The sequence below is a fragment of the Catharus ustulatus genome, chromosome 1 (assembly GCF_009819885.2).
Source record: "Catharus ustulatus isolate bCatUst1 chromosome 1, bCatUst1.pri.v2, whole genome shotgun sequence".
In the NCBI taxonomy this organism is placed as follows: domain Eukaryota; kingdom Metazoa; phylum Chordata; class Aves; order Passeriformes; family Turdidae; genus Catharus; species Catharus ustulatus.
Window position 1 is genome coordinate 79,793,594 of NC_046221.1, and position 15,252 is coordinate 79,808,845.

The 15,252-nt window shown below is 38.7% G+C and overlaps 1 protein-coding gene across 5 annotated transcripts in view; it reads left to right on the plus strand.

The window, feature by feature from the left end:
* Positions 1 to 15,252, plus strand: part of CDH12 (cadherin 12) — an 829,389-nt gene that overhangs the window by 737,256 nt on the left and 76,881 nt on the right. For all 5 annotated transcript variants that reach the window (XM_033063831.1, XM_033063813.1, XM_033063839.2 and 2 more), the window contains one exon: positions 12,646 to 12,765. In XM_033063831.1, coding sequence (XP_032919722.1) covers positions 12,646 to 12,765 — 120 coding nt within the window. The remainder of the gene's footprint in view (positions 1 to 12,645; positions 12,766 to 15,252) is intronic.

Below are 15,252 nucleotides of genomic sequence, written 5' to 3' on the forward strand. Positions count from 1 at the left end.
CACAACCCTCACAGTCAGTATAACACAGACTATCCCATGAGGGTTCAGGCTTATTTTTAGATGACTGATGAATGAAAATTTAATTGATAAATGAAGACTGCCTGTATTTTGAGATAGGCAGGTACGTTAACTTTTAGAGAATTGAGACTGAAGTCTCAAATGCCTGAAGTTAAACAGTAAAACTTCAGTACCCAAAATTAAGGTACACTGATGAAAACAATATTATATTGAAACAGAGCAATCTTAGAGTTGTAGTCTCGTTCAAACAGAGGAGGAGGGGGTTTTGTCCCATACTTCAAGCCACCTTCTTCTCCATATTCTCCATTATATTTCTTGCTGAAACACTGCCTTGAATCTCTCATAAGAGGTTTAAACTGAGTCACAAAAGGCAAGAATGCTACTAAAGTCAATTCTGTGTCAGTGAAGATTTCACTCACCTAAAAGCTCAATTCAAGATGTCTTGAATCTGTTTGCCAGTTAGCCAATTATATATACATAAAAATGTGTCAGGGAAATTTTTTAATGCAATAGTCTAATTTATGTAGAAGACTTAATCTACTGTTTCTCTATCAACAATGGTCGTATTCCACCTATTATAGATAAATGCATGTATTTCAGGCTCACTTGATAATGTTTCATGTTTCTGAAAACACAGATTTCCATTGATCAGGAATGCATACAGAAGAAACTGAGATGGAAAAAATGAAAAAAAGAGTAACATTGCATGAGTCAGGAAGCTGTTTTAGAAAACAGGTGCATACCCTTGTGAATTATTAAATTAAATATAAAGGTATATAAGCAGTTGCATGTATGAAATTTTCCAGAAAGATAGGTAGTACAAATTTGAACTTCCTCAGGCAAAAAAATCGTCTGAACTGAGAATTCCCACAGCATACAGTAGTTTCACGAATACAAGCCGCACGGATTATAAGCCGCACTTCCGGTACCTCGACAATGTTGCTGTCTTTGTCAATAGATAAGCCACACCCCGAATATTAGCCGCACTTTGGTTCGTCGCGAGAATCCGTGCGCAGCTTTCACAAATTGGCCAATTAGTAACAGGATCGCGGCATAGCGGGCTTTACTGGCTCGGGGCGGGGCCAGGAAGGCTCGGCCCGCTCATGGTTGCCGACGGGGCTGGGTGGCCCAGCTCAGCGCCACGGCTCGGCGGGGCTGGCTGGGTGGTGCTGCCGCCGCTGCCGGGCTCGCTGGCCCCCCTCTCCCGTCACCACCGCCCCGCTGCCGCGTTCGCTCGCCCGGCCGGCGGGCTGCCACCGCCACCGCCGGGCTCGCCGGCCACCCCGCGCCACGTTTGCTAGCCCTGCCGGCAGGGCTGCCGCCGCCGCCGGGCTCGCCGGCCGCCCCGCGCCGCGTTTGCTAGCCCTGCCGGCAGGGCTGCCGCCGCCGCCACCAGGCTCGCCGGCCGCCCCCTCCCGTCTGCACCGCCGCCGCGTTTCCTTGCCCTGGCCGGCACTGCAGGCCCCCGCACCGCCGGGCACCCCCACGCTGCTGGCCGCGATTCTGCTGGGCTTCCCCCACTGCCAGGCAGCCCCACCCGCCGGCCTTCCTGCTTCTGCCATGCTCCCCTGCACTGCTAGCCCCAGTTCTCCCGGGCTCCCCCACCCTGCTGGTCCGGGCTCTGCCGCCCCCCTGCCCCGCCCTGCTGGCTCAGGCTCTGCCGCCCGCCCCCCACACTTCTGGCCCCGCCTCTGCCAGGCTTTCCCACCTCTGCCGGGGCCGGCCGGGCTCCAGCTTGGCTTGGGGCTGCCGCGGGCTCTCACTTCCGTGTTGGCAGCTTTTAGAATTTTGTTAATGTATTAGCCGCCCCGGAATATTGGCCGCACTTCCGGGTTTCCACCAAAATTTTGGTCAAATTGGTGCGGCTTGTATTCGTGAAATTACTGTAATTGTCTTCTACTCCAGATGCAACCCTGGAAACAAAATGTTTCTTACTCTTGCCTGTTTACCATGCTCAAAACTGAGATGCTTTTCATGTATTGATAAGAATTATTTTAACTTAAAATCACATTTTTGCTTCAGGTTTTTTTTTTTTTCCAAAAGCCGCACTGTCTTTCAGTTTTTAACAAACCAAGCAAAAAAGAATATTGGATAATTGCACGGCCACAGTTTACATGATGTTTCCTTCTATCATAAAATATCTTCTGTATTAAAGTATTGTTCAAAATAAGCAATATTTTATAATTCTTTCAGCTCTTGTGATTGTTATTTGTCTGCTTCTTGACTGCAGTCCATAACTCTTTCAAAGATATGAATTTAGGCAATTTGAAAAATAGGATGTGCTGCTTTATGTCTGTCTTTGGGATGGTGTGGTGTTCTGCCTAATGCTACATTTTCAAATTATATATATTATAATATCATGATCAATAATGTAACAGAAGACATCTCTATTACCATCACACTACAGAGCACCAAAAGTCACTGCATATTAAACTGCCTTAGAACAGTATCTACCACTGGAGGTGTGAAGGTTCCTGTTTTCATTTTATTATGGAGAACTTAAGGAATAATAAAATATTTTGTTGAGCAAAAGTCTGGTATTGAATTAAGAACAGGACCAGATCTCTCTGTTACCATCTTCTGCTTCAGTCTTTCCTCATGCTGAGAAAAACTCTTCACACAGTGTCTTGAAATTGAGTTGTGCTTAGTAAGGCAGAAAGAAATGAAAAGCATGTTTCTGTGACCTTTTGGCAAAGAACATTCTCCCATTTATGCCTGGGAAGTGCATTCCTCCAGTGAAACACTGACATTTCCTTTGGCTCACATGACTTTTCTTAACAAAACTGAATGTAAGTCCCTACTCTGGCAGCATGCAGTTCAGAAATTTGCCTGCTGAGAAGGATGCTTGAGCTTTTATTTACTAAGACTGTATTATCAGAGCATTATATTGATCAAAATTATGAAGTAAATAAAACTGGATTTACCTTTACAATCGACAAAAAATCAGACTGGTACACTAGAAAGTTTTTATATGATTTTATGAAAAAAAAATCAAGAACTAATGCAAGCACATGAAAAGGTAGGATTTGTCACACTAATAGAAGATATTTGAGGCAGGAGAGTAATGATCAGTTTTAAGTGTGTGTATTTAAAACTTCCATATATGCAATATGACTTAGTGGTTTGAATTTCTCCTCTCTCCTTATCACTAAAATGTTCTTTTTTCAGTGCCATGAAATTGGCCAAATATGTGTAGTTGTATTACAATAGTATTTTCTATCTTCAGTTAAAACTCTATATATTTTTGCTAATTAAGTTGCAACTGTTCCCTATGTGAAATAATAATGATACTTATGTAATGCTATAGTATCTAAAGACTCTGAAAATAATGTGATGTCATACTAGGCAATAGAACAATGCAATAGAAACAGAGCTGTGTAACATAATGGTGTGTGATGAGAATTTGGCATTCAGAGTATTTGAAACCTTTATGGTTTTAAATAATCTCTTTTCAAATACCTATTAACAGTAGCCCTGTATCAAGTGCACACCTCCCTTCCAGCTTAGCTTTAACCCAAATTAATCCAGTTCACATGCTGAAAGAGTATACTGAGGGCAAGGGAAAAATCTGCATCAAAAGTGCACTCCTGAACCAAATAAAGTACTTCTATCATATGACACAGAGTTTCTTAGGGTGTCTTTAGGGGAAGACCACAAAAGGTGTCACAAGAGGGAGTTCCAGGTCATTGGGAGAAGAACAAACATAGGCAAAGTCAAGGGCCAAAGGCCCTCACTCTCAAGAGTCTCTGCTGCAAGGATGATTCAGCTGCATGTTCAAAGTCCGTCAACTCCTGTTAATTACTAAGGAAATCTAAAGCTGACCTCAGTTTGTACCTTTATAATTTACCAGGTCATTCCTACAACAGAGATGGGATTTCTGAGAGCGACCACAAAGCTCAGACGAGAAGAGTCACCAAAGTCAGCTCTGTTCAAGATGTTTCTGTTCGTCCATCACAAACTTCTGACTCCCTTCAGTTTCTTGTACTGTTCTTGTAGAAAGGGAAATTAGTTAATTAGCTTTGTTTCAGGAATAATTTGTCTAGTTATTGTGGTGAAAGGTACGAGGTATTTGAAAATGGTATGTTTGTAAGGTAAATCAGTCATGGGTAGGAATCAGACCAGGGTTTACACAGGGGCTTATTATCCTGAGTGTTGTCAGATGCTGGATTTCTTCCCCCTCTTCTTTCTGAAATATCACTTGCGATGGAGGATGTGTCTGACGTCACCTAAAGTAACAATCCATCTTCTGCTCTTTCTCTTATTCTTGCAAATGAGTTTGCATGAGGAGAACTTCTTGTCAAGTCTGAGGATATCCATGTTTTTCTGAATTCTGAAGCCCCTATAGTCATACCCCTCTGGTGGGTATGTGGAGTTACTGTCTCCTCTCACCACAGAAGGCTGGTGTAGTTGGACATTGATATAGAGAGCTGTGTAGAATAGTACTGACATTATGAATTAAGTCACTGAATGGATCGAATTACATTTTAAATTTTAATCCAAATGTATAGAGTAAAATTCTATGGATTGTTCAGTACTTTGATCTTCAAGTAGCAGGAACGTTTTCAAAGCAATATTCTGATTAAATAATTAAATTCAGCAACTTTCACAGAGAATCTCATTGCATACATGGTTGTGTAGAAGTCATTGATGTATTCTGAAGTTCAATATTCATGTTTTCATGACTCTGCCTAATCCAAGATTGCCCAAGGGATATTTGTAGATTTTGAGTAGGGAAGGAGTGGTAAATTAAAAAAAAAAAAAAAAATTACAAAAAAGGGAAAAGAAAATTTGTGAAGACTGCTCTGCATCCTTCTTTCCTTCTTGAGAGATTTAAATACAACATTTTAAGTAGGTAGGAAGAACTGTGATAGAGGAAATATAAACTTTAGAAGTGCTCCATCATCAACAGCTCCAAATGTCTCTTCCTTGAAATGTTACCACATAAGTATGTAATTCAGTTACCAATTCTTGAGCCTAATTGCATGACTCTAAATATAACTGGGGAAAAGGCCTTAATGAACTTCTTTATTTCTTTCAAAAATTTAAATATTTTTTCACCAAATGCTGGTGTAGAAACTAACTTTACTTAGCTAAAGATACCTGGGTGAACATATAATTAAATAATTTCTAAACAGGCCCAATGTCTGGTAAAAAATAGTGAAACAACCCAGCCTCTATATAGCATTAGAACATCTACTGAGATTCAAAACTAGGCCTCTTTAGCTGACATACACTATGAATGGCCTTTATTTTTCAGTAATTTTTTTCTTCTATCCTCTGTAAAGCTTGAATTTTCTTATTACTACATTCTGAATAAATCATTTGATGTTTGAAGAATTGATGTGTGAAACTCCAGCTCATGAAAAATTCAAACCATAAAATAGTGAAAGCAACACTATGACTTGCTTTCTCCTGAGTTCTTATGTGATGGCCACAAATTTTGGCATATTTTATTTTGGAGGGAAGAGGGCTTGGAGGTTGTCAGGAGTAGTGTCACAATTTCAAGTTCTTTGCCACAATTAAGAATCTCCAGGAGCTTGTCCATGTGAAATGTGAATGCTGAAAAATTCTTTATCTAGTACTTTTTTGTCTTGCATGAGAAGAGTCTATGTTGTTGAAAGGGCATGCAGCTGATATTAACAAATTCTGTTGAAGTAAATATGATGACAACCGTCAGGTGGCATCAATTTGGAATCAGTTCCAATGTATCACTTTCCTTGCTCAAATTGAACTTAATACGTAGTGTTTTCTTTGAGCATTTGAGTCTGCACTGGAACGACTTTACAGATTAATAAATGAATAGCAACTCTTTGTGCTGTTATTCTGGGGTTGACTCATTTTTCCTCAAGCCTTAAAGATTTCAGTGCATTGAGTAGGGCTGAAATTTATTATTTTGCAATTCCATTGCAGAAGGGATTTCCCAGGACACATCTGATTTCCTACGGTGTTTTGGAAAAGTTGTCTGGTTGAGACATAACATTTGATATCATAAAGGTTATTCTAATACAACTTAAACCACCTCCTTGTAAAACATAAACTAAGACACAAAAGCATGTTTTTATCAGCACAGAAACATCTACAGTGGGAGATTTGTCAGCACAGCTATCATGATTAGAAAGTGTACTGTTTTTTTTTATCTCACCTATCCTAGCCCTATATACCTATGAAGGTATACTGGCAGACTTAAGTCCCTGTTGAGTCATAGCCTGAAAACTAATCAAGTCATCAAGGTGATAAAAGAAGAAGTCAAAGTTAAATTTTTCTATTTGCTAAATTTCATATATGTAATAAGCAGAACTTCTGTCATATTGGTAAGAGGAAAACAATATTGAAAACAGAAAGGAAAAATCACTCTCCAGAGGTGTATTTTTCAAACAGATAGATATTAAACTTAGTATTTGCTAATTGGTTCCTCTGCCATTCTCCTTATGCATAATTTCCAGCAGTTACTCTACCAGGCCACTCTGTTATGTGCGTGTTGGGTATAGACTATTAGCTGCTATTTCCAGCTCCTAATTTTCTTCAGGAGTGTAACCTCTGTAAACATTATCACAGCCTTGAGACTGTGCAAGCAGCTGAATGTCTTTATAATAAAATGAATAGCCTAAATTAATGAAAATAAATCAATTAAATAAATATTCAGTGAGTAACAGGCATTATTAGCTTAGCCAGATTGAGTTTCTTAACTCTGGCTGACCCAATCTGATGATGGCATCCAAAAAATAAAAAAGGGGGCGGGGGAAAGAAAATAATTACTTTGTTGATTTCTAAGCTAAATAATCAGCTAAAACCCCCACAGCAGGTTTCCCCTGTTTACCCTCATCATCCATAAGGGAGGTGGGGATGACCACTAGGTAAAAAAGCCCCAGTTTGCATAGTCCCTGAATTGTAGCCAATATAATTTTAATGTTATTCTAGACATACTAGAAATATGCTTAATTATGCTCTAAATGCTGAGATTTGCAACAGCTGCTTTTAGGTACCAGCACAGCAAAACTACTAGCAAAATGCTGCTGTTCTTCATCAATTACAAAAGGGAATGGCAGTATTGCTTTTGTGGCCACGACTGCTTCTGACAGCTGAGAGAAATATATATGTTCAGAGTGATGTCTGGAATGCAAAACAGAAATAAAGTGTGCTTCCATGATTGTGTCTAGTGTTCAAGATATTGATGGAGCAAGCAAGCTTGTATTATTATCAGGGCTGCACAGCCATGAATACATAAACTGGAAACTGACTTTTCCAAGTAAAATATGTCTTTCTCACATTACTTTTCTGGGAGTCAGCGTCCAGAGTATATGTTCCAAACTTATTATTGGTAATTTTTTGATAAAAGATAAGCCCCAAAAGGGCAATGTCAGCATCTCTCTTTACAAATGCACATGTCTTCCGAGCACTGGAGTTTTGCTGAAACTACTAGTGGTAGGTCAGGGGAATATTTATTGAGACAAGGAATCTCCTGATCTGAATTGCAATGTAGTGCTGCAGTGAGCCATAAATTCACTTTTTTTTTTTTTTCCTTAAGCTTAAAAAAATCCCCAAACCCACAACTATGAAATGTGTTGATTAGATTTTTACTTGAATTCTGATAAGAAGATGGATGCTGTTTGGGTTGCCATGGTGCTATTTTTGGAATTGCTTAGAAAGAATATTGCACAAACTAGTTAGTTTCTATGCCAGCAGCTGTGCTCTTTGTTCCCTGTGCCCATAAAAAAAAAAAAGTTCACAATAATCTAATTTTTTTCAAAAGTACTAAATCATGGATGTGGAAGGGGAGAGGTGCAGAAGATGATGACAGTTCTTCTGACTCTACAACGAAATCCTATCTTTAATCACCATGAAGTAGATGACATTACCTTTAGTAGTCCATTACAAAAAGTAATTCCATGAAAATTCACATATTATGTCACATACGCATTTCCTGCTAACAAAAGAAGAAGGGAAAAAAAAGAAAATAAAGGTGAACAAGACAAACGGCAAAATCAGAGCCCTGAATTTCAAAGAATTTCAAGTTGAGGTACGAATCTGTCTCACAGGATCTCCAAAGAAGTTATATGTTTGTTATTGGAGAAATTCAAAATTTGGCAGGATGAGGGCCTGAGTGCCTGAGTCACCTGCTCTGACTGAACCTCTTGTCTCTACAGAGTGGAGAGAAACTCCAGCCAGAGCCCATGGAACACCTGAAGTCCTGCTATCATTACACCATCCCTTCCATTCTAAATTAACCTTTAAAACTGACTTCTCCCATCCAGCCTTCTCTTACCTCTTCAAAGCCTCAAAGCAGGTCACCCTCACTTCCTGTGTAAAACAATGCACTCCTACCACTAAACTGAATCTTGGCATTTGTAACCAAACTTAATGGGATTTGCAGGCATAGTGTAAGCTGTTCTTAATATGAAAAGGCATAACTTATCACCATCCACTTTCTAGTTTGTCTTTGCAATTCTATTGACTGTATATTATTTTTTTTCAGGAATCATGCCTAAATAAGTCTGCTCTATTATTCTCATGACACTGAATAATCTCTTTTTTCTTTACAATGAAATAACCATTTTATCTAGACCCAGTCAAGTTTTGTGCATTCTTTGTCATGCTCTTCAGGCCAACAAACCAAACATAAAAACCTTGTATTTCATGCTTGATTACTTTGAAAGACAGCAATAGCTCCACAGAGAGCAAGATATCCTACCCCATCTACACTTTGGTGAAGGTACAATTTGTTTCCATGTTGAAATAGTACAAAGGGTCAGTATTTTAGTCATTTATAAGAAAAAACAAAGCAAAATAGGAAAGATAATAAATGAATTAAATACTCTATTTCAGAATTTAGGAGGGTCTAAACTTTAAAGTAATTTTTTGAACAAATTTTGACCTTCACAAGCAATTTGAAAATCTCAAACTGGGAACTAGAATATTTTGAAATTTCTTTGTAGTACTCCTTGCATGGGAAGACATTTCATCAATATTACTCTTCTTTCAAAAGTGCTTTTTATTTTGGTAAAATAGCATTTTTACCAATAAGAGACTCTCAGAAAAAAATGGCAATTGTTCTAGAAGTAAAATCAATATTTCATAAGCCTTTCTGTTATGGTATAAACTCAGACATCCTACATTCCCTTCTGGTTATTCTGATATAAACAACAAGGTTTTTATTAGTGATCTTTCTGTCAGTTTCATCAAGAGATCTTAGGCTCCATCCTATTTGTACTTATTGATGAATCTCCTTTAGTTTTAGCTAGTATAAAATCCAGGTGAGTGTGCTTGCTGTGATTTACAGTATGTTACTCCTCAATACCAATTATATTTCTTCAAAGAAAACACAATCTTTAAAATTCCATACCATTTCTTGAGCTATGTGAATAGTTTAGCATTATTTTTTTCTTTCAAAAACATAAATAACTAAAGCACAAATTTCATTTTTTCTGCATTTTATAATGCCTTACATCAAATGTGTGTTGCATATATTTAAATGCTGACTACCATATATTTCCAAAAAAATGAAATTGGATCTTTTTTTGCTAATTTCATTACTCCATGTACAGTAAATTCACGAATACAAGCCTCACTGAGTATAAGCCGCATCTCTGGGTGTTGGCAAATATTTAGTTTTTTGTTCATAAATAAGCCACACCCGAGTATAAGCCGCTCTGTCGTTCTCAGCGGGGACCCGCGTGCAACAAAGTTGCCAAATAGTAACAGAACGGCGGCAGGGCGGGGTTTACTGACTCGGCTCGGGCTGTGCAGGCTCGGCCCGATAGGGGCTGCTGATGGGGCCAGGTAGCCCAGCCCGGCGCTGCCGCTCGGCAGGACCACTGGGGGCCAGCCACCACTGCCGCTGGGCTCGGTCACCACGGCCCGGCGCTGCCCTGTGGTGGCAGGCAGGGACGGAGCCCCCCCCACTCCTGCGGCGGCGGCGGGTGGGGACAGAGCCCCCTGCCGCCTCCCAGAGCCGTGGCAGTGGCGGCCCGGGTCCCCCCCTCCTCCCAGAGCCATGGCAGTGGCGGCTCGGATCCCCCCCCTCCTCCCTGAGCCGCGGCAATGGCGGCGTGGGGCCCCCCCTGTCTCTTCCCCGGGCTGTGGCCGAGGAGGGAAGGAAAGAGCTCTCCCTCCTCTCTCCCCACCCCCCGTGCTGCCTGCAGGCAGCCAGGCTCCACCCGCGGTGCAACAGAGTAGCGATTTGTAACAATCGCAAAATGCCGACTTTGCAGCTGCTCGCGTCGGCACTCTGGCTGGCACTTCTGAGGTTGTAAATGTCAGAAAATTATTCACATATTAACCGCTCCTGTTTATTAGCCGCATTTCCGGTTTAGGAGCAAAATCTTAGTCAAATTGGTGCGGCTTGTATTCGTGAAATTACTGTAGTAATGTAAGTATATATTTTAATTAAAATGTCATGAACTAAAGTTAATGTCATCCTTCTTCACTACCTTTGTGCATTAAAGATTTACAACTGTAGTTCCCTGCATTATTGCCTGGAAAAAATATAATTTGATTTTATAGTCTGCTTTTAAAAATACATTGGTTTCATGCTTTGCAATAAAATAGAAAGCTTGTTAGATACAATACTGAAAGGATGAGAAAACAATTTCAGAAAAATTGTTTAATATGTTAAGTATGCATTTAAATAAGTAAATGACTGGAAGCATGTTAAAAAAAAATCAAACCAACATGCCAGATCTCTCATAACAATATAAGTTTTATATATTATCTGTTAGGTGAAAAATATCTGACAGATGAGTTAATATAGTTGAAAATGCTGTCAATGTGAAATGGATTATTTTTCATATTCAGTGCCAACTATTATCAGACTTTGTGTATCTCCCTTAATAAAACTTGGTTTGTGAATCAACATTTCTTCCTCCTTTTGTGTAATAAGGTTGGACTAGTTGGAGCATGTACCTAGGAATATTTATACTAATAATCAGTTTGTGCAGGGATCATCAAACACCTTGGATGGTGATAGAATTTTCAGGCATTTGATAGCCAGTGTCTGCTTCCTTCATGTTGCATTGTCACATTTTTGAGTGAGGAGTTATAGATACGGATTTAGCTATGGTATTTATTTTCATTTATTATTTGATAATATTTTCTTTCTTTTAGAAGTTGATTTTAACGGAACTTGTTGTTAGCTTAAGAATATGATGTGCCCATTAACTGTAAAAAGTGATTACTAATCAAATAACAATTATATTTTTGTGTTTTCTTCAGGAGATAGAATATCTCTTGGAATAGCTTTTCATTCTCTATTGCTCAATAAACTGTAACAGAAAAAGTCTGATGCTGCCATCACACAGCAAGTGTTTTTACAATGCTAGTACAAAACCTTTCAGCACCACTGTCAGTCCTTATCTGACGAGATTACACGGACCAGGCACAGAAAAAATTGTCCTCCAAGCAATTAACCTTCACTGTTACTTTCCTGCCTAAGTCTTAGGACCTCTCACATGGAACATCTCTCAGTGAGGTACTCCCAGAACTAAACTTTGACAAGTCCATTAAGGTTAATTTCCAATTCTGAATATTCTTTAAAACTTGTCCATCTTCTTTACAGAAAAGTAGCAGTCTTAAAGCTCTTGCATTATTCCATGGATATTATTGAAAAAAATGCCAAATAACCTCCGAATACACTATGTTGCTTAAAACAGGAATGGTGGAGATAACACACATCACTGTTATGTTTCCTGTGTAAGCAACCATCACTCCAAATCAGCACAGCAAATTCTAACATTGAATTGTGCAGAAGATCATAGGAACAATTCTTCAAAGCTAATGGAAAAGCCTAACAGTTTGTTTTGTTTATAGTCTGAAAGCTATTTTAATTATGTGACAGTGAAAAGTAAATAGACCAGCAATCAGGAGGAGGAACAAGACTTTTCTGCAGACTGTTGCCATTTACTGAGTTTTCTGCTTTCATGTGCATTTCTTTTGCTCCATTGGTCTGTTTTAAGCTGTAATGTAAAGAAAACTGGACTAGGTCTGGTCTACAGCAATGGTTGAAAAGTGACAAGGACTACTTCCTCCACAGTACTTCTATTTCTTATTGAGCTCTATTGGAAGGGCAAAGGTACTCAAGTCTGGATTTTGGAGACAATTACAACTAAACACCCTATTTCATTCTACAGTAGGAATATTAATTCTAACTTTAGGAGACTGCAGTGCAGTTCTCTAATGTACTTAGAGCTTGGTTCACTTGATCTTACCGAAGATTCAGTAGCTGACTGACCGAACACTTGCTTTAAAGGCAACTCCCATATTTTGCTTTCATAGTTGTCTACTTTTTCATAAAGTTGTGGGATATCATCCTTTTTTGAAATTTGGTATTGAGTTTTGCCAAACCTCTATCCTTTATGTGTCATATAAAAATTTTTTTGCAAATAAAGCATGCATCATAAACTCTTTGTAAGTATCTTCTGACACTGCATACCTTTCCCTTTTTTCCCCTTTATGCCTCAGCTATTACCTAGATTGTTGCTATCATGGAGCTGAAGAATTAACAGTTTTATTCTCACATTTTTTCCAGTTGAACAAGAATTGCAACAGAATCCACTAGCAACTGGACTAGTGTGTCTGAAATATAACTGATCACTTCCCTATGACAAAAATGTGTTTGCCTGTGTTTCTTTGCAGGAGCATATGTGCTTCAAGTAAAGGCGACAGATGCTGATGATCCCACTTATGGAAACAGTGCTAGAGTGGTTTACAGCATTCTTCAGGGGCAACCATATTTCTCCATTGATCCCAAGACAGGTAAATAGTTTATTAGCAACAGTGGAAGACTTAAGCTTCGGTTTTTAGATTCATGTACTCAATGTCAATGAATAAATATGGAACTTGTTGATATGGCCAAAATCCAGGGAAGCAAGTTTGCACTATTCAGTTTTGAGTATTGAATAGCTGTTTATGAATTGTAATGTTTTGTAGAAACAAAAGAAACATGTTCTTCCAATCAGTCCTGGAATATCTAAAATACGTCGACATTGGATGATTATAGTAACAATGTTTAACTATTTCCCTATAGATACAACTTTTTCTGTATGTATCTTTTTTTCCCCCTATGATTGAGTTTTTTCAACTTGGGTCTTCTCAGCATTTTTACTTGCTGAACATGCAGTCAGAAATTCTCCAGCAATTATTGCTTTGTTATATTTAACTAATTTGAGACTGTGGAACAGCTAATCATCTCCTTCCCTCTTCTTTTCCTGGGGCATATTATTTTTGTCTGGGGTTACTGGATATGTGAGCAGGAAAAGATCCTATATTTAAAGAGACTGAAGTATTTGGGAGGTTGGTAGATATGTTAATTGGGTATTTTGTCCTATATTTCTAAATGACATTCTTGGTTCTATATTTAGCAATTCAGTTGAAGAAGTGATATGATACAGGGTGAATGGCACACATTGTGGCATCCTTAGTGTGCTACAGGGAAAGCTATTCATATGCTCCTTTCAACAAATAGTTTCACCTTCCACTTGAATGTCAGATTCAGGGTCTTTAACCCTCATGGTGGAGTGTTTTAAGGTTGTGAACACACCATCTCCAGTGTACACATTCCTTTGTTCCATGCTCCATTTAGTAGGAGATCTTACTGTAATTTGCACTGAGCAAGTCTATTTTCAAACTGAAACAGAACTTCTTCAGGTATCTACGGAAAAAAAAAATAGTTGCCTTTATACCTAATTCTTCATTTCAGTTTTGTAAAGAATGAGTATAAATTTTTACTGGAGCCAAAATTGGAGATTTAGTACAAGTTTTACAAGAAAAAAAGAGTAGTCAGTGGTACCTGGAAGAAGAACTATTTTTCCCGTGGCACTTTGAATGTCTCTGTCATATCATCTGTTACTCAGTAATGAGTCAACCATAGGTGATGGCCTGCACCCTACTAGCTCTGGAACATCATACAAACCTGGCTATTACCTTAATGGAGTTACTCATGTGCTAAAAGAATGGACACAGCAGTACAGGAAGATTGGTGAAACAGTAGCCCAGCATGGTTTAAAATCCTATACAAAAAAAAAAAAAAAAAATATAGATTCATGCTTCTACAAGTTTCAATAATATGCTGTAACCTGTCTTACATTAGAAAGTTCACATTATGGGAATTACTCATGGGTCTAACAATGACTCCAGAGGTATGTGAACAACACTGAGCAGGATGGTGATTAACGATTTGTTCTAAAATCCAGAAGTCTGGGGCAGTACTACAGATCTGGTCTTCCCAATTCTTTATTTCAGAACTGAGGAGTTTGTACAGTACTTTTTCACTGCAGAATTTTACTGCCAAAGATCTGTTCTGAGTGCTTTTGACAGGAAAGGGGAAGAAAGCCATTTAGGTACAATGAGAAACTCAGAACTGCCAGCAGTTGAATAAGCATTTTTTTTGTGTTGTTGTTGGCTTGTTTTGCCATCTTTTGCTTTCCAGAAATAATTTTGAGACATAATCTTGTAGTTATTTAAAGAACCCAAGAACATCTGTAGTAAATTTTCAAAAGTTGATGGCCTGCTTAGCTCTAGTGAGGGATGAAGAATAGGTGGTTAGTGATGCAGCCCTGGAATATTTTTCTTGTTTTCAAAGAACATGTCTTTACAGAGTTTTTGAGTGATGAGCAGGGTCAAAGTAACTAAAATTCTAAAAGTATTTCTCCTTCACAACTTTTCCACTTCCTATTAGATTTGACTTGTCCAGGAGTACAGTAGCTGCATACCCACTGACTAGAAATTACACAGCAAGAGTTTATTTGGTTAAGAATCAACTCCTCTTACTCTTTTTTTTGTGAAAGAGGGGCATCTCAATTTGTTTCATACCTCACACATTGCATAAGGCAGCAGTTAATTTCTATTTATATTCTCCCTGGATTGACTCTTTTCTAGATTGAAGACTTCTTTAAACAGAAGTCATCCTATAATAATAATCATCCTTCTCCTCAGGGTGAGAAAGTGCACACAGTATTCAGGAAGGCACTGATATGGATGCATACAGCAGTTTAATAGCACTTCAGTTCTCTATTCTTTCCCAAACAGTTCCAAACATTGTTTATTTAGCTTTTACTGCACAGATGTTCATACGTTTATGGAAATTTCTGTTATTAGTTCAAGATCCCATTGCAAAGTAGCAACTGCAAAACTACTGGCTAACACTTTGTGAGTGAAATAAGGATTGTCCTTGTCAAGCACACGACTTTACACATACTCCCTCAAATTACTCCTAATAGGTTTTACACATTTACTCTGATATGA